The 21,146-nt window shown below is 62.2% G+C and overlaps 3 protein-coding genes across 7 annotated transcripts; all 3 read left to right on the top strand.

The window, feature by feature from the left end:
- Nucleotides 1-225: 225 nt before the first annotated feature.
- ZNRD2 (zinc ribbon domain containing 2) lies at nucleotides 226-1,773 on the top strand. Its single transcript, XM_077115724.1, has 4 exons — nucleotides 226-565; nucleotides 662-813; nucleotides 914-998; nucleotides 1,398-1,773. The coding sequence occupies exons 1-4, from the start codon at nucleotides 469-471 to the stop codon at nucleotides 1,739-1,741; spliced, it is 678 nt and encodes a 225-aa protein (XP_076971839.1). The 5' UTR covers nucleotides 226-468; the 3' UTR covers nucleotides 1,742-1,773.
- Nucleotides 1,774-1,891: 118 nt separating this feature from the next.
- On the top strand, nucleotides 1,892-3,804 carry FAM89B (family with sequence similarity 89 member B). The gene is made up of 2 exons (XM_077115725.1): nucleotides 1,892-2,938; nucleotides 3,346-3,804. The coding sequence occupies exons 1-2, from the start codon at nucleotides 2,645-2,647 to the stop codon at nucleotides 3,622-3,624; spliced, it is 573 nt and encodes a 190-aa protein (XP_076971840.1). The 5' UTR covers nucleotides 1,892-2,644; the 3' UTR covers nucleotides 3,625-3,804.
- A 2,329-nt stretch (nucleotides 3,805-6,133) lies between these two features.
- EHBP1L1 (EH domain binding protein 1 like 1) lies at nucleotides 6,134-21,137 on the top strand. 5 transcript variants are annotated; one of them, XM_077115715.1, is made up of 19 exons: nucleotides 6,134-6,264; nucleotides 8,887-8,944; nucleotides 9,169-9,264; nucleotides 9,633-9,686; nucleotides 9,783-9,961; nucleotides 10,038-10,165; nucleotides 10,746-10,814; nucleotides 10,904-11,066; nucleotides 11,189-11,324; nucleotides 13,548-13,705; nucleotides 13,804-13,852; nucleotides 14,297-14,965; nucleotides 18,611-18,680; nucleotides 18,798-18,853; nucleotides 18,952-19,075; nucleotides 19,307-19,406; nucleotides 20,213-20,286; nucleotides 20,375-20,489; nucleotides 20,597-21,137. In XM_077115715.1, the coding sequence occupies exons 1-19, from the start codon at nucleotides 6,161-6,163 to the stop codon at nucleotides 20,694-20,696; spliced, it is 2,502 nt and encodes an 833-aa protein (XP_076971830.1). In that variant the 5' UTR covers nucleotides 6,134-6,160; the 3' UTR covers nucleotides 20,697-21,137. The 5 variants fall into 5 exon arrangements, with proteins under 5 accessions (XP_076971830.1, XP_076971829.1, XP_076971828.1 ...); XM_077115714.1 differs by having other exon boundaries at nucleotides 11,189-11,933; XM_077115713.1 differs by having other exon boundaries at nucleotides 11,189-13,082; nucleotides 18,955-19,075.
- Nucleotides 21,138-21,146: the final 9 nt, after the last annotated feature.

The following is a 21,146-nucleotide window of genomic DNA, read 5'->3' as shown; positions in this document are numbered from 1 at the left end:
CGGAAGGATGAGGCTCTTAAACGGCCTGATTAACACTATTTGCGGGAATTTCAAGTGAATTGACAGCACACATATTGACCAAAACGTATGGTCAACCAAGCAATAGGCGGCCTCCTTCCCCAGCGCCCCGATGGAGAAGTGAGAAGCACGGAGGCCCGACAGGCTCCACGCGCGCGCAGGGGCGGTTCGTGGCTATGACTGTCGTTTGTCGTTGCGATGACGTCGCTGCTCGCCCCGCCTATCCGGAAAGGAAAAACCCCAGGGGAGGCGGATTTCTCACGCCAAGGGTGTTTCCTACCACTTCCGCTCCTCCGCTGGCCTCGACCGTCGAAAAGTCGCCGCCCACTGGGCTGCAGCTGCCGGGCGCTCCTCCAAGGCACGGTCAAGTCTGCGACCAGAAACGCCCCACTCAGGGCAGCGCGCGACCTGAGGCGCCCTCGGCTGCCCCATTTCCGCCCTCAGCCCCACATGGAGGCGCCCGAGCCGCGGCGGAGGGCGCAGGGCTTGTGCGTCACTTCCGGTGAGCTCGGCGGCGACAACGGCAACATGGCCCTAAACGGCGCTGGTGAGGACTTAGGCTGCGGGGGCCTGTGGCTGCGGGGTACTGGAGTCAGCCCGTTCCGGCAAGAGCCCCCGGCCCCTTATGCCTCTCTTCCTCCAGAAGTCGACGACTTCTCCTGGGAGCCCCCGACGGAGGCGGAGACAAAGGTGTTGCAGGCGCGACGGGAGCGACAGGATCGCATCTCCCGGCTCATGGGCGACTACCTGCTGCGCGGTTACCGCATGCTGGGCGAGACGTGCGCGGACTGCGGGGTGAGGCGAGAACCTGGCCGCTGGGCCCTTCCCCAGCTCTTCCTTCTGCACCCTATCGCCCAGCGCCTCACTCCTGCCCCGTGTGCTTTCTGACCCCTAGACGATCCTCCTCCAAGACAAACAGCGGAAAATCTACTGTGTGGCTTGTCAGGAGCTCGATTCAGACGTGGATAAAGATAATCCGGGTGAGGGCCCGAGTGTGCTTGGTAGGAAAGAATCGTGGCGATGGAGGCCTGGGGACAGTAGGTCTGAGAGGTGACAGTGGAGTCTGGGAGTGGGCAGAGGTAAGGTGCTTTCTCCTTTAGCTCTAAAGAGGACTATTCATTCAGTAAGAACACTTAGCACCTCCTGTATGCGAGACGCAGTGGGAGAGTCTGAACTTTATCAGGCAAAGTCCTGATGGGAGAGATAAAGCAAGGACATAAATAATTGTGACACAAAATAGAGACTGGATGAATTGCTTTGTAGAGGAGTACAGAAAATACTTAAAGAACAGAAAGAGCAGAGCAGTCAAGAGAGAAGGTGGCTCTGGGCTATGGTGGGCCAGGACTTCTGACCATTCCACCTGCTTTTTCCTCATTTAGCTCTGAATGCCCAGGCAGCCCTCTCCCAAGCTCGGGAGCACCAGCTGGCTTCTGCCTTGGAGCTCCCCTCAGGCTGTCGACCTGCTACTCAGCCTCCGGTACCCCGGCCAGAGCACTGTGAGGGAGCTGCAGCAGGGCTCAAGGCAGCCCAGGTGCCACCCCCAGCGGCAGTGCCTCCAGATGCAGATGTCTTGGCCTGCACACAGGGGGCTCTTCTGCAGAAGCTGACCTGGGCCTCAGCTGAGCTGGGTTCTAGCGCCTCCCTGGAAACGAGCATCCAGCTCTGTGGTCTGATCCGGGCTTGTGCTGAGGCCTTGCACAGCTTGCAGCAGCTGCAGCACTGAGACACCCCTGAGAAAAACCCTCTAGAAAAACACCTGTTCATGTGTGTGGTTCTTTTCTTGGTTTTCAGTGTGTGTCCCAGCCCCAGCTCCACTTGTCTTTTTCCTCCTTTTGGCCTCCCACCCTTCCCCCATCTGCTTTCCTTGATGTCTCTGAGAGATGGGTTGTGAGCTTGTTTCTGCTCAGATTCCCCAGTCAGAAGGTGAAGGGGGAGAGAATGGACAAAATGAGAACCCTTTTTCTGGGGTGTGGGCCACAGCTTCCTCAAAGGCAAGAGGAAGATGGGTGGGCCACCAGCCTGGACCTGGCAGCACCCCATCCTCCACTGCTCATTACCTGCCTGTGAGTGAGATCTCGATCCCCTTTGCATCCTGAGCCCATATCCTCTCCCACCTCATGCCAGCCCCATAGAGTCATACCCTGCAGGAGGTTGTGGTGACCCTGACATCAAGTTGCACGATCGAGCCATCTCCTGACTCCCACTTTTGGTCCTTCTCACCTAATGATGCGTGTGTAGCAGTGTACCAGGTTATGTCCTTGGGAGAATAACTGGACAGAATGATTAAGAACAGCTTGGGGAGGAGGGCAAGGAGTACCATCAGGAAACCATGCCCGCCCCTTTTGGTGTCTGCCCCTCTCCTCCATCGTTTTCCTGCTCTTTCTGCCCGACCTCCTATTCCGGATCTCACCTTTAGTGCGGCGTGGGCCCACGGCCGTTGCCATTTTAAGGGAGGCCCCGCCCCCTCCGCAGGGGGCGGGGCGGGGCGGAGTTCGAGGAGCCGGGGAAGGAACAAAGCGCGGCCTGCGGGCGGCTGCTGGGCTCGGCCGGCGGGGCCTGCGGGCGGCGGGCCGGCCGGAGCCGTTGGCGGGAAGGAGGCGGCGTTGCCGTCCGCGCCGTCCCGGCCATGAACGGGCTGCCCTCGGTCGAGATGCCGGGCGGCGCGGGCTACGCCCTAGCCGGGCTCCCGCCGCTGCCGCGCGGCCTCAGCGGCCTCCTCAATGCGAGCGGGGGCTCCTGGCGGGAGCTGGAGCGCGTCTACAGCCAGCGCAGCCGCATCCACGACGAGCTGAGCCGCGCCGCCCGTGTCCCCGATGGGCCCAGCCACACCGCTGCCAACGCGGGCCCCGCCGCCGGCCCCGCGCGCCAGCGCCGCCCGGTCAACCTGGACTCGGCGCTAGCCACGCTGCGCAAGGAGATGGTGAGTGGGCGAACGGGGGCTGCCGCCGCGATGCAGCGGGCCGGGGAGAGACGGCCTGGGTCTCGGAGGACCTGCACAAGCCGCCCGAGTCAGAGAGCATGTGGTAACCATAACTATTACTAGTTACGGCTGCTGGCAGTAGTTACCATGCATTTATAACTACTTCACCCGTGTTACTGATTTCATCCAGTTTGGCTGCTCCCCATTGTACAGTTGAGGTTCAGGGACTCGCTTAAAGCTTCACAGCTTGCAGGTGGGATCTGATGGCCACGAAAACTTTCACTTAGGAAGGTGCAGAGAAATGGGCTATATATAACCCTGACCTGGGCTGGGGACCCTGGGTTCCTGGAGCATGGGGCTGGGGGTGGCCTGGATCCCACCCCCAGCCCACCCTCAGGCGTCTGCAGGTGGGGCTGCGGCAGCTGGACATGTCCCTGCTGTGCCAGCTGTGGGGCCTGTATGAGTCGATCCAGGACTACAAGCACCTATGCCAAGACCTGAGCCTGTGCCAGGACCTGTCGTCCTCTCTGCACTCGGACAGCTCCTACCCACCTGATGCCGGACTGTCCGATGACGAGGAGCCTCCTGACGCCAGCCTGCCCCCCGACCCGCCACCCCTCACTGTGCCCCAGACACACAATGCCCGTGACCAGTGGCTGCAGGACGCCTTCCACATCAGCCTCTGAAGAGCTGGGGGGCGGCAGGCGGGCGCCCACGCAAAGGGCTCAGAAACTCACCCCTCAGCACTGCAGTGCCTGCTCTTCCCCCATACGGCCTCACCTCACGGGGCAAGACCTGTGACCCCAGAGGCAAAACTGTCAACACTTCCCTCTCCTGCCTGGGGCGGCTACCCTAGGGCAGGCACCTGGGCTAGGCACCTGGGCTGCAGCCTCTGCCCATGGCACCTGGAGGACCTCCACTGCTCTCTCATGTGTAAGCACCCCCCAACCCTCAGTGTGGCGCCAGAGCCCGGAGCACCTTGTACTCCCCTGTCGCTGGGAGGGGAGTGCCTGGCCTCCGCCTCCTTTTGGCTCCTAGCTGCTCTTGGGAACCGCTGGCTCAGGGCCATCCCACCTCTGGTCCCTGCGTTCCTCTGCCCTGGACACGGGCTCCGGAACCTGTCCCTGTACACCCGTCCACGGCTAGGAGGGCGAAGGCCCCATGCTGGATATTTAAGATTAGGGGACTGCCGTCCTGGCGCGTAGATAAAATAAACATTCTCTCAGCGTTCCTGTGCACTGACTCGTTGCTCTGGGACGGGAAGATAGTGGCGTTTCGGCCAAGTGCGCCCCCCCCCCCCCCCCCCCCCCCCCCCCCCCCCCGCTCTGCCGGCAGGTGGCGCCCTGGGCCCCGAGTAGAGGAAAGGCCTGGCCGCGCTGCTGCGAATCCCCGCGCCGGGGCGAGGTTGGGGAACTTTCAGGGCCAGCAGGGCCTAGCCCCGCCACGGCCACTGTGTGACTGCGGGCGAGTCACTTCCCCTTTCGGGCCAGCGGTCTCAGCCCAACCCCCTTTCCCCAACTTTCTGGGCTTTCCCAGCCGGCCGGGAAGGAAGGGGAGGGAGCCGCCCATCTTGAGGAGCGAAACTTTCCACTCCGAGTCGGGGCGGAGTTGGGGCAGCACAGGAAATGGGTGGGCCGGGGCCGGCGGACCAAGAGGCCCCTCGGCGGGAGAGGGGTCCCGCGTCGCCAGGAAAAGGCCGGTACCCAGTGCCCTGTGTATGGGGGGGGAGCGCTACAGAGGCAGAAGGGGCGAGGTGCCCCAGGCCTCCCTGCAGGGAGATGGGGACAGGCCAGAGACTACTGGTGGTGGCAGTGGGAGGGGTGGTGGGGGGTCCAGGCACTCTCTTTCCACACTTGGTCTCACCTAGACTGCGCCCCAGCTCCCCAACCTGTTAGGAACCTTTAGGGCTGTAAAAAGACTTACAGAAAGGAGACCTGGGATCACTCCTCCGGGACCCTAGTGTCAGGGCCACCTGGAAGGAGCCTGCACATTTGGGGACACAGTGCTCAGGCACCTACACAACACCGCTACACTGTCCTGAGGGGGACGTTGCACACTCAGGCCTGCTGGCAGCCCACCCCCCACCCCCTGCTGCACACACTTGCCACCAGGAGAACAGCCCAGCTCACACTCCAGGCACTCACTCTCTGGTTCCAACCGAGTATTTATGGGGCACGGGCTGCTCTCCGCTCCCCAACCATGCAGAGCACCGGCAGCTACCTACCTCGGGGCCTGGTCCTGCAGCCACTCATTGCCATGCTGGGCCCGGTGGCAGGAAGGGCTCTAATCCAGGCGCGCGGGGACGCTGGCTGCCGCCTGGGGCAGGCTTCCCCGGGCAGGAAGTGTAAACAAACACACTTTACGGTCTGTGATAACGGATTCCAGGTCCTGAGTCCTCGCAAAATCACCCAGGCTCCAGGCGAAATGCTTTTGAACATTTAATTAACCATTCATCGGCTCAACACTCTCGTAAAGGCAGAAACTTTCATTACCCCTATTTAACAGATGGAGAAACTGAGGCTCAGAGTGTCAATACTTTGCCCAAGATCACACATTTGGTTGGAAGTCAGGGTTGTCTTGGGAAGGCGGGAACTATCTTGTCACCGGACAGCCAAGGAGACAGGCTCTGCTCTGGCTAAGACGCGGGGTGACAACTGGACAACTGTGCGACCCTGGCTAAGTCCCTTACCGGTTCCGGGTCTCTGTTTGCCCAGCCTGTGAAATGGGGCCACTGGTACATACCTCCCCGGGTGCAGCAGGAAGGGAGACGGCCCGGGCAGCGGTGGCAATGTCCCCGCGGGCGCAGCCACCTCGCCTCGGCGCGCACGGGGCGGGCGCTGCGGTCCGGACGGCCCCCCACAGCGGTGGCCGCGCGAGGCTCCGGAAGCCGGGCCGCCCCGCCCCCCGCGCTCCCGCCCCGGCCCCCGCCCCGCGGGAGCCCCGCCCGCCTTCCGTCGGGGGTGCGGCTCCAGGAAACGGCGCGTTCACCGCGCTCGCGACCCGACGCGCCCCAGCGACCCCACCGACTCGGCCAGACTCCCCGGCGGGCCCCAGCGGCGGCGCGGTCCTGGGTCCGAGTCTCGGACGCGGCCGCACGGACGGGGCGGGCGGCGCGGATAGCGGCCCCGGGGGCCATGGGGACCCGGGCCGGGCCAGCGGTCGCGGGCCAGCGGTGGCCCCGGGCTTGAGGAGCGGGCGGCGGCGGCGGCGGCGGCGGGGACCATGACCTCGGTGTGGAAGCGCCTGCAACGCGTGGGCAAGCGGGCCGCCAAGTTCCAGTTTGTGGCCTGTTACCACGAGCTGGTGGTGGAATGCACCAAGAAATGGTGAGTGGGGGCGGGGGTGGCCTGGGGGTCTCCCCAGACTGGGTGGGACTCTGTCGGCCTTCGGAACGCCACAGTATACCCTGCCCCCAGCCCAAAGGCCGGAGGGTCCCTCATTAAGTATGGAACTTACCCATGCTGCTTGTGGGACCCTAGAGTTGGGGGTGTGGGTAGCTTTGGGGGAGTGGGGTCCCAGACCTCCAAGCTTGGGAATTCTGTCTTGGCCCCTACTTTCCTGCATTCAGGACTGGGGGCAGGGAGGCCACATGTCCCCAGCCAGAGAGACGTCCCGGGTGGCATGGGGAGAGGCAGCAAGTTTTGAGGTCTGCGGGTGGTGAGCAGGAGCCTCGGTGCCCCTCGGCCAGCTGAGATTGAGGATGTGGCCCCCTTGTTGAGCCGGTGGAACCCGCCCCCCCACTCGCTTCAGCGGGAGTGGACGCTGGAGGCTGGAAAAGGCTGTGAAATGTCCTTAAAAGGGGAAACTGAGCACCCGGAGGGATGAGGAGGGAGGCGGGAGCAGCTTAAAGGGGCCTGCGGGCCCTGAAGGTGAGGGCCAGGGGCGGGGGTTGGGGTTGGGGGTTGCAGGCATGAGGGGGGGTGCAGGCCCTGGCCCAGACTTCCAAGGGCCTGTTTGCATGCCGCCACCCGCAGCTGCCACAGCCCCCTGCGTCACGCACTAAATATATGAGCTCAGTGGTGTCAGCTTCCCTCGCTGGGATTAGGGCACAGCTGTGAGGGCCTCACCACCAGGTGGGGCTAAATTTAGGCTCCCAAGGGGAAGGGCCCGGGTTAGGAAGGGACCATAGAGGCCAAGGGGAGGGGAGCAAGCAGGAGGCCAGGGTCCCTTGGGCAGCTGCCACATCCCTGGTCTTGCCCATGTCGCGCCTGCCAGGGGCTGATCACTCTGTTTGGCAGAGACCCAGAGAGGTCGGGGGCTGGTTGGGGGGTCACACAGCACCAGGCTGGGACTTGAACCCTGGCCTCTGGCTTCTGCCCCCGCAGCCCCTGGGTGAGGCCAGGGGAGGCACTGGGCACGGTCCTGGATTGCAGGCGGAGGGTGCGGGCAGTGTCTCCGTGGCTGAGTCACAGGTGGCGGGCAGGGCCTCCTGGGCCTTAGCTTGGAGCCCAGGCCAGGCAGCCGCCCCTGCCCAGGTCGCAGTTCCCGGGGAGGAGTCTGAGTCAGGCTGCCAGGCCAGGCCCCGCCCTCCCCACGCACCCCTGGCTGCTTCCCCTTTCTGTGAAGGCCCTATGGCTTCTCTTGCCTAGCCATCGCCTGCATTTGGGAATTGGGGAGGGCAATGTGGATCCTGACCAGCGGGCTCTAGGCTTGGCCGTGTGACCCTGCCTGGCCCCTACACCTCTCTGGGCCTCTGCATCATCTGAGACTAGCAGGAGAGCCAGTTGAACTGGCTCAGCCTCTAGAGGGGCAGCGGCAAACCCGAGCCTCTGGGGTAGCAGCAAAGAGGGCCGCTCTCAGCCTGCTCTTCCCCTCCGCCGCCCCTGCCCTCCTGCAGCTGGGCCCTGTGCAGCCATCGCTGTCCTCTCACCTTGTCTCTGTCTCCCTGTGTCCCTGTCTCTCCTCAGAGTCTGACATCTGCTGTTTAGTTTAAATGCCACCTCCTGGAAGCCCTCTCTGATGCTGTGGTGGTGTTCAGTGACCCCATGATCTCTGCTGTCAGCATTTCCCTGCAGAGTGGTGGTCCGGGGCTCTGGCTCTGGGAGGTGGGCTCATGGCTGACCAGCAAGGGCCCGGGCATAGCAGGCCCCTGGGCAGGGGTAGAGTGGGCGATCCAGTGACCCGCTGACCTGCAGTTTCTCTGACCTCACCTCCCACCCTCTGCCCCTCGTTCTACTTCTCCCCCCAACCCTGCAACATCAGCTCCGTGCACTTGCCATTCCTTCTGCCTGGCGTTTCTTTTCTCGGGGTCCTCACCTGGCCCCTTCCACCCCCCAGCATGTCCCTACTCAGGGAGGGCTCCCCCCACACCCAGCCTCAAGGAGACCCCGCGGCTCTCTCACACCTGTCCCTGTTTCATTATCTCCCTGGTATTTATTGCTCCCCAAAGTTAACTTGTTAATTTGTTTTCCTTCTTGGCTGACACTCTTCCCCTTCCTCCATTGCCCTGAGTTCCAGAAAGAGCCCCCACGGGCAGGGTCTGGCCTCTTCCTCTTGGCGCTGGTCAGGCCCCAGAACCCGGCAGGGCCGAGAGTGGGCTCTGCTCATGCTTGCAAGGGAATGCACTTCTTTTTCTCCCAGGCTTCGTCTTTCCCCGTGTCTTGCTTGGTCCTGGCTGTGTTACTGTGTATCTTTTGTTTGGCTCTGTATATGCCTGTCTGTCCCTGTCTGTGTCTGTCTGTCTGTGTCTTTTCCTGTCTTTCCAAATAACCCCTGCCAGCCCACGCCGTCCAGGCCTTTGCCCTCCTGCCCCGGGCCCCACCCTGCCCCAGCAGCCCCACCCTGCACCCTGTGGTCCCAGATAAGGGGCTGCCGGGCCTCCCCCTGGCGGGGGCAAGGGGGCCCTGGCTGAAAGCAGACCCCAAGAGAACTAAGGGAGAACGGGAGGGAGACTGGGAGGCTGGGGGGGCCCGACTGAGCAGCCCCTTGCCCGTGTCCCCCCGCTCCAGGCAGCCGGACAAGCTGGTGGTGGTATGGACCCGGCGGAACCGACGCATCTGCTCCAAGGTCGGGGCCGTCAACCCGGGGTCTAGGTTGGGGGGGGCTAGCAGTAGGGAGTGGGGTATGCAGGTAGCAGGGAAGGTGGGTGAGGGCTGGTGGGGGGGCGGAGTCAAGTTCAAGTTCACATTAGAATCCTCAGAAGGGAGCAGAAGATGAGGTGAAGGCTGGGGGTAAGGAGCTTAGGGGAGGGAGGGCCAGGAGGCAGAGGGGGCTCTGACTGCCCATTGTAGGCCCACAGCTGGCAGCCAGGCATCCAGAACCCATACCGGGGCACCGTGGTGTGGCTGGTACCTGAGAACGTGGACATCTCTGTGACCCTCTACAGGGTGAGTCTCCAGCCCCCCAGCAGAGATGGGATTGGGTGGGCAATTGCAACCCCAGGCAGCCATGGGGTGCGGGGGTGGGGGTGTCCCCCACTGCGTTATCCATCCACATTGGAAAGAACAAAGGATGAGGCCAGGAATCACAGAGGAACTATTCAGTGGTCCAGGAGGTCTCTTTGGAGGAGGTGGCATCTAACCAAAACATGCAGAATGAAAGGCAGCTGGGATCTGGAGGCTGGGGAGCATCCCAGGAAGAGGGAGCAGCACAGCAAGCGCCCCGGCCAAGCATCCCTTGAGCCACAACATGCTCTTCTCTCTGCCCTGCCTCCACTCCGGCAGCCCCTGCACTCACTAATGCTCCCTTTTCCCAGGACCCCCACGTGGACCAGTATGAGGCCAAAGAGTGGACATTTGTCATTGAGAATGTGAGTGGCCGGGGCGGGCTGCAGTGAGCCGGGGGCTGGGGTCCCAAGGCTCTGGGGCAGTGCTGAGACTCCTGCACGCCCCACTCTGACCCGTAGGAGACCAAGGGGCAGCGGAAGGTGCTAGCCACGGCCGAAGTGGACCTGGCTCGCCATGCAGGGCCCGTGCCTGCCCAGGTGCCACTGCGGCTGCGGCTCAAGCCCAAGTCGGTGAAAGTAGTGCACGCCGAGCTGAGCCTCACGCTCTCGGGGGTGCTGCTGCGGGAGGGCCGTGCCACGTGAGTGCCCACCCCCCCCATGCTTGGCCCGCGATCCCTGACCTCCCCGGCCTCACCTCTGACCTCTGACCCTCAGGGATGATGACATGCAGAGTCTTGCGAGTCTCATGAGTGTCAAGCCTAGTGATGTGGGCAACTTGGATGACTTTGCTGAGAGTGACGAGGAGGAAGCTAATGGTCCAGGGGTCCGTGTCCCCCAGCCAGGTGGGTCCACCCACCACCACCGAGGGGGGTGGTAACCTAGGCCACAAGCTACATGCTGCATTGGGGCAGGGCCAGCTTGCACATGTTTGGGACCCGAGAGCTCACTCCCGACCCCCCAGGGTAGTCCCGACCTGCCCAGCAGCCCTGATGGCCCAAGCTGGGCCCCTGGTCCTTGTGAGAGTCTGGGTCCTCGGCTGAGTCCTGCAGCCTGGGTTCCCTGTGCCTCCCCATGACCCCGGCCCTCCTCTCACCCTTGGGTGGGGGCCTGCCCGGTCCTGTAGCTGAACTAAGACAGCCGGGCTGAAAGCCTGGAGAGGGGGCTGCCCCTGCCTTCAGTGCTTCTCCCTCCCTTTTGCTTGTTAAGGCTTTTTCTCCGTCTCTACCACTGTGGTTCTCTCTCTCTCTCTCTCTCTCTCTCTCTCTGCATCTGTGGGCCTGTCTCTTCTCGCAGGCCGGGGCGGTGTCCTGAGGCTGGGGCCTTTCCCAGGTAGGCCCTGCACTCTCATGGGGGGAGGGGGTCAGACCTGTGCGGCCTGCCCGGGCTGACTCTGCCTTCCCCTACCGTGCCCCCCTTCCCCAGATCCCTCTCGGGAGCTGAAGACACTTTGTGAGGAGGAAGAGGAGGGCCGACTGCACCCCCAGCAGGCAGGTGAGGCCCAGGTTGGGGCTGGTCAGGGCACTGAGCCCTGGGTGGCATAGCTCAGGCCTCAGCACCTCCCCTCCTTCCTTTCTCCCCAGCTCTCAGCTCCTCTAGGGCCAAAGACACCAGCCCAGCCCCTGTGAGTGCCCCCACGCCCCCCGCCAGGGCCTCCCGGGGCCAGGGGTCAGAGGCAGCTACCACAGTCGGGGGCCAGGCAGGGCCTGAGGCCTCCAGGCCCCCGGAAACCCCACTGGAGATGCGGTGAGTGTGGGGACCAGCCCGGCCCCCCAACTCCCAGCCATGTGAAAGGTGGGGGTGGGACTGGGAATGGAAGCTAATGCATTCCCACCCACCCCCCACACCCCTTCCTGCTCTCTTCTCAGGTCCCCAAAGCAGCAAGGCCAGGATGTGGTCCCCAACCCAGCCCCCCGGCTCCGGAAAGGCCCTGATGCCCCCTGGCCCCCAGCCCCACAGGGGAAGAGTGAGGCCCCCGAAGCCTCAGGGGCTGCCCCAGGAGGAGTGGGTTCTGCTGGGGAGGCCCAGCCTCCTGCAAGTCCTCAGGAAGGGACAGAGGCCCAGGGGGGTGGGCCGGGTCTGGGCATTGAGGACAGAGGCCCCAGAGACCCATCAGGACAGCAGAGACCCAAGGATGAGGAGGGGGTCACTGAGGCCAGGCCAGAGGCCAGCGGGGTGGACACCGAGCAGGGGCCAGGAGTCAGGGAGGTGGACACGAAGAGGTCCGTGGTCAGAGTTAGGGAGGTAAAAGAGAGTTCAGAAGTGAGTCAAGTAGAGGCTGAGCAGGGGTCAAATGTGAGGCATGTGAACACTAAGGGACCAGAGGTCACAGGGGTGATGCCTCAGGCAGAACTGAAGGGGACTCCTGAGGCCCCTCCAAGGGGGTCTCAGGGGAAGGTGGGGGCTGGGACCAGGGAAGAGGCTCCCACAGGCTCGAGCCCACCCCCAGCAGAACCTGCCAGGTGCTTCGGGCATCCTGGTGGTGTCCAGATGGCCAGGGCGGATGCAGGCCAGGAGAGAGCAGGCATAGAGGTGAGGGGTGGAGCCCCTGGTGTTGGGGGGACAAGCCTGGAGCAGGGCCCCTCTGTTGGAGCAGCAAACACCAGGCCCCAGGTGAGCATAAGCCAGGGGTGCCCCCCAGCAGCTGACCAGGGCGTGATATCTAGGGATATGGGGGTCTGGGAGGCAGAAGGGCATACAAGGGTCCTGGGAATAGAGAGCGGGGTGGCAGGTTCTGAAGTATTGGGGACCCAGGAGACAGAGCTGGAGGATTCAGGGGCCCTGGGCTTAGAGGCCGGAACAGCAGAGTCTGAAGTATTGGGGGTCCAGGAGATAGAAGTGAGAGATTTAGAGCTGTCAGGCATAGAAATTGGGATGGCAGAGGCTGAGGTACTGGCAACCCAGAAAACAGAAGCTTGGGGTTTAGGAATCTCAGGGACAGTGGCTAGGAGGGCAGAGACTGAGATGTTGGGGGCCAATGAAACAGAGGTGGGACTTTCAGGGGGCCTCGAGATAGAGGCTGGGAGAGGAGAGAAAAAGATATGGGAGGCCCAAGAGAGAGCCACTGAGGATTCAGGTGTTTCAGGGATTGAAACTGATAGAGCAGAGTCTGAGATACTGGGAACCTGGAAAACAGAGGTTTGGGGTTCAGGAGTCCCAGGGATAGAGGCTGGGATGGCTGAGACTGGGCTGGGGGCTGATGAGCCAGAGGTGGGGTATTTAGGGGTCTCAGGGTCAGAGGCTGAGGTGCTGGGAACCCAAGACACAGAAACTATCCTTTCAGAGGCTGAGAAGGCAGAGGCTGCGATTTTGGGGGTCCAGGAGGGAGAGGCTGGGGTTTGGGAGGCCCTTGAATGTGAGTCTTTAAGGGCCCCAGCCACTAAACCTGAGCTTTTAGGGTCCCAGGAAGCAGAGGCACAGATTTCAGGAGTACGGGAGGCAGAGGCCAAAGTTTTGAAAGCCCAGGAGGCAGAGGCTGGGGTTTTGGGGATCTCAGAGGCCAAACCTGGAGTTTTGGGGGCCCAGGAAGCACAGACTGAGACTTTGGGGCCTCCGGAGAACAAATCTGATGTTTTTGAGGCCAAGGAATCAGAGCCAGGGGTCTTGGGGCCCAAGAAGGAAAATGAAGCTGAGGGACGCCCCCCTGAGGCCAGCCTGAGCGCAGCGCAGGTGGCCTCCGGGGCAGGGGCTGCAGTGGCCAGGCCCTCGGGGGCCTCTTCCCCAGAGGAGCCTGAAGAGGACAGGAGGCTGCCGGGCAGCCAGGTAGGGACGGGGGCCGCCGAGGGCCAGTCTGCTGCTTCCCACTAACCTCAGGCTGAGCGAACGGCGGCTCTGCATGGACCCACCTGGTCGGCTGGGATGGCGTGGGGCAGGGGGCTCAGCTCCTAGGAGCCCCCTCACCCCCCTCTCCCCCAGAATGCTCTGGCTCCCCCCTCCACCCTGTCTTCCCTGGGCAGCATGGAGCTGGACACCCCTCTGCTGGTTTTGTGGGCTGCTGGTGACCTCTGGTCTTGCCTGGGGGCCACTTGACCTTTTAGGTGGCCATGGCAGATAACCTGGGAGCTGGAAACCCTTTTGCCAGGCCCCAGGCTCTGGCCAGCGGCCTCTCATGACCCCTCCAAACCCAGAGCTGGGGCTGTCTTGTGTCAGGCCTGGCTTCACCGAGGGGCAGTGGGCACAGGTCCCAGGTATACATCCCCTTAGTCCCCACCCTCCCTGTGTCCCCAGGTGCCACCTGCCCTGGTTAGCTCCAGCCAGTCCCTGCTGGAGTGGTGCCAGGAGGTCACCGCCGGCTACCGTGGCGTCCGCATCACCAACTTCACCACATCCTGGCGCAATGGGTTGGCCTTCTGCGCCATCCTGCACAGATTCTACCCGGACAAGATGTGAGCTGCCAGAGGGGCCGGGAAGGAATGGGGGGAGGCTGCAGGGAGGGCAGTGGAAATCCAGACCCTAAGGCCTCTGACCCCTATTCTCTCTGCAGCAACTATAGCGCCCTGGACCCACTCAACATCAAACAGAACAACAAACAGGTGAGATGGGGCAGGGGGGCAGTAATGCCTGCAGGGAAAAGTCGAGAGCCTGGCCTTGGGGCTGAGCTTTGGCATTCCCTCTGCTTTATAAGAGAGGAATCTGGGTACAGAGCTCCAGCAGTGGCTTTTGGAAATACTGCCACTTTTGGCCCTTTTGGCCATTAAAATGTGATTTTCCTTTTCCTTTTTTTTTTTTTTTTTGGTAAAGCATATTTTCCCTGGACGTTTTTTCCGAAACCACCCTTTGGTAACAGGGGGTGGCCGATGTGGGCAGTTGCTAGGTAACGCGAGGGGTGGTCCCTGTTGCTAGGTGAAGGGGGAGGCGTTGCCAAGCCAACCCCTGCGTGGATGTCGCTGGGCCCCTCCTGGTGGAGGCGGTCCGCGGCGTTGCTGGGTAACGCCCTCCCCGGCGGTCTCCGCTGACCCCACGCGCGCCCTTCCTAGGCCTTCGATGGCTTCGCGGCCCTGGGCGTCTCGCGGCTGCTGGAGCCCGCGGACATGGTCCTGCTGTCGGTGCCCGACAAGCTCATCGTCATGACGTACCTGTGCCAGATCCGCGCCTTCTGCACCGGCCAGGAGCTGCAGCTCGTGCAGCTGGAGGGCGGCGGCGGCGCCGGCACCTACCGCGTGGGCAGCGCCCACCCGGGCCCGCCGGACGAGCTGGACGCCGGGCACCTGGCGCAGCGGCTGCGCGAGCACGGGGCCGAGGCACCCAAGGAGCCCCGGGCGTCCAAGGAGGCCTCGAACCCGGGGGACGGCGCGGCCCCCGAGGCGGCCGCCAGGGGCGCGGACGCGGGCGGCGCCCGGAAGGACCGCGAGGCCGAGGCCGTCCCAGAGGCGCGCTCCGCGGAGGCCCCTGTCGACGGCCCCGGAGCCCGCGCGCTCCCGGCCGAAGGGCTGGTGGTGAACGGGGCGGCGGCGGCGGCCCCTGGCGGCGGCGTGAGGCTGCGACGGCAGTCGGTCAACGGGGAGCCGGGGCCCGTGCCCCCGCCGCGCGCGCACGGCTCCTTCTCCCACGTGCGCGACGCCGACCTGCTGAAGAAAAGGCGCTCCCGGCTGCGCAACAGCAACTCCTTCTCCGTGGACGACCCGGACTCAGGGGCTGCCGCGGCAGTGAGTGTCACCCGGCGGCGCGGCGGTGGGGGGTGGGGGATCGTGGTGGGGGAGGCGGAGGAGCTGCCGGATCCTGAGGGGCCCCGAGGGCAGGGAGTGGCGATTTTGGGGACGATGGGACTCATCTGGGCGTCCAAGGAGCCGCCTTGCTTTGCAGGAGCGTCCTGGTAAGGTAGTGAGCTCCCCGTCGGGGGGGCATATGCAGGCAGCACCTGTCAGACCCAGGAGAGCTGCGGAGGAGCAGGGTCCCGGGCTTTGCTGTCAGACTTGCCATAGATTCTAATGGGTTTTAATGCTTGGGGGAGTCACAGACTGCAGTAGGAAGTTCCCAGGAGGCTGCCTGCTGTGAACCACAAAGCTCAGCCTTGCTTTGCAGACTGTTAAGTGGGTTCAGGTGTTTCTTTCCATGCTGCTTGTGGGGTTGCTAATAGCAACCACCTCACCCCACTTCCCCGGAGGAAAGGTTCCTACCCTCAAAGGGGGACTTTCCAGAGCCTCCCATCCCTAAAATGCTCTGACCTGCATCTTTAATCTTAGATGTTGGGTTTTCCTCTCTCCTTTCTGATAAAGGGGATTTGGAGGTGGGAGGCCCTGCTGGGACCTCCTATCCTATCCCCAACAGGTCTCAGGCTGGAGGCTATGAGGGTGACAAACCATTGTTAAACAGAAGGGGAGATGGTCTTAGATGGGGCTTTGGGATTTGCTCAGGGACTCATACTCACTAAAATCCAGGCCACCCACATGCTTTCCAGCTGGGGCTCCACCCACTGCACTGCACTACATGTGACAGTGTAGAGCAGGGACAGAGCAGGGACAGCTCTGTCAGGGTTTTTCAGGTTTTCACCTGCCCAGGGGTGACCCCTGAGTTCAAGAGGAAAGGAGGAAAGGAATCAGGAAAGGCTTCCTGGAAGAAGCAGCCATTTGAACACTTTTGATTAGGTGGCAGGTTTTCCCAGGTGAGAAATGGGAGGGGACAGTTCTCAAGTGGAAGGACCCACACAGGCAAAAATGTGGCTGTAGGGAAGCTGAGGTCTCATTTAGGAAACTGCTGACCATCTCCCAGGAGGTCAGAGTGGATATGAGGCCAGCTAGTAGAGCAGGAGCCTTGAATGCCAGGGTGAGAGCACAGGATTATTTCTGTGAGTGAGACAGAGGACACAGGAGGCACCCATGGATATGTGATAGACAGGACACAGCCACCCATACAACTATCAGCCTCTGGCCACAGCCCCATTAAGCTGTATCAGTGGCTCTTTAAATCTTAAAGGGGTAGCTCCATCCGCCACCCTCCTGGGTTCAAGGCCCAGCCTCTGGTTCTTCCAACGCCAGCTTTTCTCCAGCCCTTGTCCGATAGGAGATATTTGACCCGTGAGGCTGGATGGGGCCCTTCCTTATTGGCCATCCCCATCCCCCATGCTTTATGTATGCAGTGGGAGAGGATGGGGCCTGGGTGGTGGGGAATGAGGTCAGGCACCCTGCAGCTGGGGTGGGGCTGAAGCATGAGGAGGGCAGGGTGCAGTGGTGCTGCCTAGAGGAGGGGCCACTCAGGCGGATATAGAAAGAGGAATTAGGGTCAGACATGAGGAAGCATTACTTGGAATTACCATCAGGACTGGGTGTGAGTAAATTCACTTACTGCTGAGGTTGAGATTTCTCTACTTGCCTACTTTTGCCTGCCGGCAGCTCCTGGGACTGTCAGTGGAGTGTTTTCTCTTTGTCTCTACACCCCCTCATTTACTTCTCACCATGCCCCTTCCTGGAGGAACCATTACCCCGTTTTACAGGTGGGAACACTGAAGCTTAGGGAGATGAAGACAGGGTCAAAGGGAATGGACACAGGTGTGAACCCAGATTCCTAGGCACCCTCTGCTGGGCCTACCACTGTTTACTGGCTGTGTGACCCTGGGCAAGCCACTTAACCTCTCTGAGGATGAAAGGGGAGTGTATGAAAACCCTTTTGCAAGATAGCGTTGAGGCTGCTTCAGGCTGTTGTCAAAATAAATGGGAGTTTTTTTGTGTTGGCCCAGATACCTTTCTGGGGTCCTGCAGTCCCCCAGCTTACACAGGGCTGGGATTTGTCCCCATTTTACATTCATATTTAAGGACACAAACAGAGTTCCCAGTGGGTGTGACTGGCCCGGAGGCACATAGCAAGTTGGCGGGCAAGCCTGGGAACAAAACTTTGGATGAGACGCCCTGGGCCCCAGTCCAGCCCGTGTGAACCTCGTCCCTGGCCCTCTTCTTCCTTCTCTGACAACCAAAATTTCCTCATCTATAAAATGGGAGGGTAATAGAATCCCTCACGGAGGAACTAAATGAGTCGATACAGGGAAAGTGCCTTGAACAGTGCCTGGCACAAAAACGAGCACTAGATATCAGCCATTATTTTTAATCATTGCCCACACTGGGCCTAGCTCTGTGTGCAGGGGCAGCCTCCAATCAGGGAGACAGACACAACCGACGGCCAGGGCGGGGTGAGGGTCAGAGCTGTGTCTGGGGGAGGCCCAGGAGGCCATGGAAGGAGCAGCTGTCCGGCTTGCAGCTCTGGGGAGGCTTCGGGAGCCAAAGAAGTTCAGGGAGGGCGGCAAAGAGAGGTGTGGGAGCCTAAAAGAGGCTCTGGGGGAGGGAGAGCCGAGCCGGACAACAAAGGCCGAGTTAGACTGGGCAGTCCAAGAGGAAACTGCTTAAGGAACTGAAAGTCTATCACTGTGCTTGGAGGGTGGTGTCTAGCTGGGGTTCAGGGCGGGGTGGGTAGAAGGAGAGTTGAGGCTGGAGCAGGCAACAGGCCTTGGCAGCCAGGCTGGGGGCGGAGGAAGGGCGCCTTGGGGGCGGGTTTTAGGAAGAGCCCTCGGTTGTGGCCTGAGGTGAGCAGGCAGGGCAGGGATGGAAGCCGGTGAGGACATGAGCCAGGTGGGAGGAGAAGGTTCCCGAGCTGGGGTGTCCAGGGCTGCCACTCACAGAGGTGCAGGGTGGGGTGGACGGTGAGCAGCTCAAGGTGTCCCCCTACCTGTCACCCACCCAGAAAGGTGGCTGTAAGGGCTGACGGCCAGGCCAAAAGTTGGGCCCCCAATCCCAGCAAGCATCCAGGGGCAGGGCACATTTAGGACCAGCCCTACATTTCCAGTCTGAAATCTGTACTTCCAGCTAAACTGCCTTGTCCTGAGTGTCGTATGAAGAGGACAGAGGCCACCCGGCATGGGAATTAATAAGGTGGGAGGGTTCCCCCTATTGGCCGGTAGGTAGAGGTGCTGGCTTAGGGTTGCCTAGGAGATGTGTGAAGCTGGAGCTGCAGTCAGCTCAGTTCAGCTCAGCTCAGCATCACCTTGTGGGGTCCCCAGCGGTAAAAAAGGTGCCAGCACCAGCAGACAGGAGTCAGAGGTGGTGAGGGGGGAGGAGAGGGCCACTCTGAGCCCTTCACACCTTTATCCCCCCAACTCTCACCATAGCCCTGTGAGTGGGTGTGGACTGGCCCAGGACCACAGGGCAAGGGAGGGCGGAGCTCAGGCTAAGGCCTGTGGGTTTTGCTCCAGGTGGCACTTCTCCCCAGCAGTGGGAGGGTCTGGGATTGAGGTCTCCTTGTGCATTGTTGGGAGGGGGGCCTGCTGGGGAATCCCTCCCAGCTCTCACCAGTCCCTTCATCCACAGGAAGGCCCTAGCCCTGAGCCCAGCCCTGCCCCTGGACCAGCTCCCACTGCAGCCCCCCAGCCTCCCCTTGGTGAGTAGATTTGTAGGGGCGGGAACAGCTCGGTGTAAGCTGCCCACTAATCCAGGGCTGGGGACTTTTCTGAGAGCTAGTCAGTTGGGGGTGCATCAGTGTCGTCTCTGTTTGCAGGTGGAAGCCCCCCATCAGAGGAGCAACCCCCAAGCCCAGGCGAGGAGGCCGGGCTGGTAAGGAGGGCAGAGGTGGGAGGTGCTAAGGGCAGGCCCTTCCTAGGTGGGACCTGGGCCGAGCCCACTCTGCCCCTCGTCCCCATTTCACCCCCCAGCAGCGGTTCCAGGACACAAGTCAGTACGTGTGCGCTGAGCTGCAGGCCCTGGAACAGGAGCAGAGGCAGATCGATGGGCGGGCGGCTGAAGTGGAGAAACAGCTGAGGAGCCTCATGGAGTCAGGTGGTGCAGGCATCCGGGGTCCCTTCCCTGACACATGTCACCAGATGTGCCCTGCCCTGGGGTCCTTCCCGACCTTAGGAGGAGGTGCGGGGTGCCATGCCCCTTTTACAGCTGGGCTCGTTCTAGCTTCTGGAAGGCCATAAGGAGCAAGCCCCCTCCCCAATCCCCAGGCGTTCTGCTCCTGGCACTGGGATGGGTGGCAGTCCTGGTGACCACCCTGGCTCGGTGCAGGTGCTGACAAGCTGCAAGAGGAGATACTGATCCAGGAATGGTTCACGCTGGTCAACAAAAAGAATGCTCTCATCCGGAGGCAGGATCAGCTGCAGCTGCTGTGAGTGGTGGCCCATTGTGGGCCCAGACCCCGCCCCCACCAGCCCAGGCCCGCCCATCACTGGCCCAGGCCCCGCCTCCACTAAACCGGCCCTGCCCACTCCTGGCCCAGGCCCAGCCCCTGGGGACAGTCACGTTCCCCTGGGGTGAGGGCTGGCGGAACAGAGAAACTTTAATGGCTTGGGTTAGAGCCCTTCATTGCTTTATTCTTTCTACAAAGATCTTAAAAAGCTGCTCTGCGATCTTACAAAAGTTTTCTCTCCTAATTTCTTATAAAGTTTATATCTCTTAAGATGATATTTTTACTAATGAGAAAATCTAGGCCCAGAACAAAATGTGGTTCAGGAAAATCAGGGCTGAGTCTCCCAGTTTGACGCTGTTTCTTTACAGTAGGGGAAACTGAGGCCTGGAGAGATCTGAGCTGGGTTCCCAACAGGGAATTCTCGACAGCCGGTGCCTTTATAGCTTGGCACTGAGGTTTTGGCCCCAATTTTGCATTTTGGGCCACTTTCCCCGTATAGCCTAATATTTATTTCCTGTTTAGTCACAAGTAGAATTCACTCAAATATTCCTGCTGGATTGTTTCTGATTTAAAAGAAAGTGGGGGTGAGGGTGGGGAGAGAGCATTGCCACCCAACAATGGGAGCATGGCCAGAGGAAAGAAGGTGATGCCGCCTGGGGGCTGGGGTGTTGCTCCGTCCTCGGGAGAAGCAGGAGGCAAGGTGGGATGGGGTCAGGGGGTGGGCAGCGCCATGGGCACTGCCTCCTGGGCCCCCTTTCCCTGACCTGCCCCCGCCCCATTCCCAGCATCGAGGAGCAGGACTTGGAGCGGAGGTTTGAGCTGCTGAGCCGGGAGCTGCGGACCATCCTGGCTGTCGAAGGTGGGGGCGTGGAGCCGTCGGGGGAAGGGGTAGCCGGGACCGAAGAGGGGCCCCCCACCTCCTGACCCTCAGCCTCCTTCGCCCTCAGACTGGCTGAAAACCTCCGTCCAGCAGCACCGAGAGCAGCTTCTACTGGAGGAGCTGGTGTCCCTGGTGAACCAACGCGATGAGCTGGTCCGGGACCTGGACCAGAGGGAGCGGATGTGAGAGGCGGGGCTGGGGCCCGTGCAGGGAGACGGGGGCGAGGGAGGAAGGCTAGGGGGGTCGGGGCCTGGACGCAGGGGGCTGATTTTACCCCGTCCCTCCCCAGCGCCCTGGAGGAGGACGAGCGCCTGGAACGCGGGCTGGAACAGAGACGCCGCAAGCTGAGCCGGCAGCTGAGCCGGCGCGAGCGCTGCGTGCTGAGCTGAGGCTCGCGGGGCCCGGGAGGCCCTCGCCTCGGCGGCTTCGGTCTCTCCGGGCCCGCTTTGACCGCAGCTTTTTCCCGCCGCGGGCTTCCGGGCACCGCCTGGGGCCTGCGCTCGGGAGGACCAGGCCTTCACCGGAGCCGCCAGGGGCCACGGGCGCCCCTTCGCGGGATGGGGTGGGGGCGGCCCCTCGGGCCCGGACGGACCGGAGCGGCTGGGCGGCCGCGCCGTCCGGCCCGTATTTATTTGTCCGCGGGAGCGTGTGCGCCAGTGCTGGCGGGGGCGGGGGGGGTCCCCAGGAGCCGTCCGCAGGGCCCCTCCTCCGCGGCCCGGGCGGCGCTGGTTAGCTCCACGGGGCCGGGAGAGGGATGCTTGGTCAGTTGTCACGGCCCCGGCGCCCCGGCCCTTCCTGTGACTCGTGAGCAATAAAGTTAGAGCAGGACACCCCGGCGC

The sequence above is a fragment of the Tamandua tetradactyla genome, chromosome 9, assembly GCF_023851605.1.
Source record: "Tamandua tetradactyla isolate mTamTet1 chromosome 9, mTamTet1.pri, whole genome shotgun sequence".
NCBI lineage: Eukaryota > Metazoa > Chordata > Mammalia > Pilosa > Myrmecophagidae > Tamandua > Tamandua tetradactyla.
This window is presented reverse-complemented; position numbering and strand designations above follow the sequence as displayed.

Excerpts from the sequence above, each read along its gene's own strand:
- ZNRD2 (XM_077115724.1), top strand. The coding sequence starts at position 469 with ATGGAGGCGCCCGAGCCGCGGCGGAGGGCGCAGGGCTTGTGCGTCACT. Across the intron at positions 566-661 it reads CATGGCCCTAAACGGCGCTG|AAGTCGACGACTTCTCCTGG; the intron begins GTGAGGACTTAG and ends CTCTTCCTCCAG. Across the intron at positions 814-913 it reads AGACGTGCGCGGACTGCGGG|ACGATCCTCCTCCAAGACAA; the intron begins GTGAGGCGAGAA and ends TCTGACCCCTAG.
- FAM89B (XM_077115725.1), top strand. The coding sequence starts at position 2,645 with ATGAACGGGCTGCCCTCGGTCGAGATGCCGGGCGGCGCGGGCTACGCC. Across the intron at positions 2,939-3,345 it reads CCACGCTGCGCAAGGAGATG|GTGGGGCTGCGGCAGCTGGA; the intron begins GTGAGTGGGCGA and ends AGGCGTCTGCAG.
- EHBP1L1 (XM_077115712.1), top strand. The coding sequence starts at position 6,161 with ATGACCTCGGTGTGGAAGCGCCTGCAACGCGTGGGCAAGCGGGCCGCC. Across the intron at positions 14,966-18,610 it reads ACTCAGGGGCTGCCGCGGCA|GAAGGCCCTAGCCCTGAGCC; the intron begins GTGAGTGTCACC and ends CTTCATCCACAG. Across the intron at positions 18,854-18,951 it reads CAGGCGAGGAGGCCGGGCTG|CAGCGGTTCCAGGACACAAG; the intron begins GTAAGGAGGGCA and ends TTCACCCCCCAG.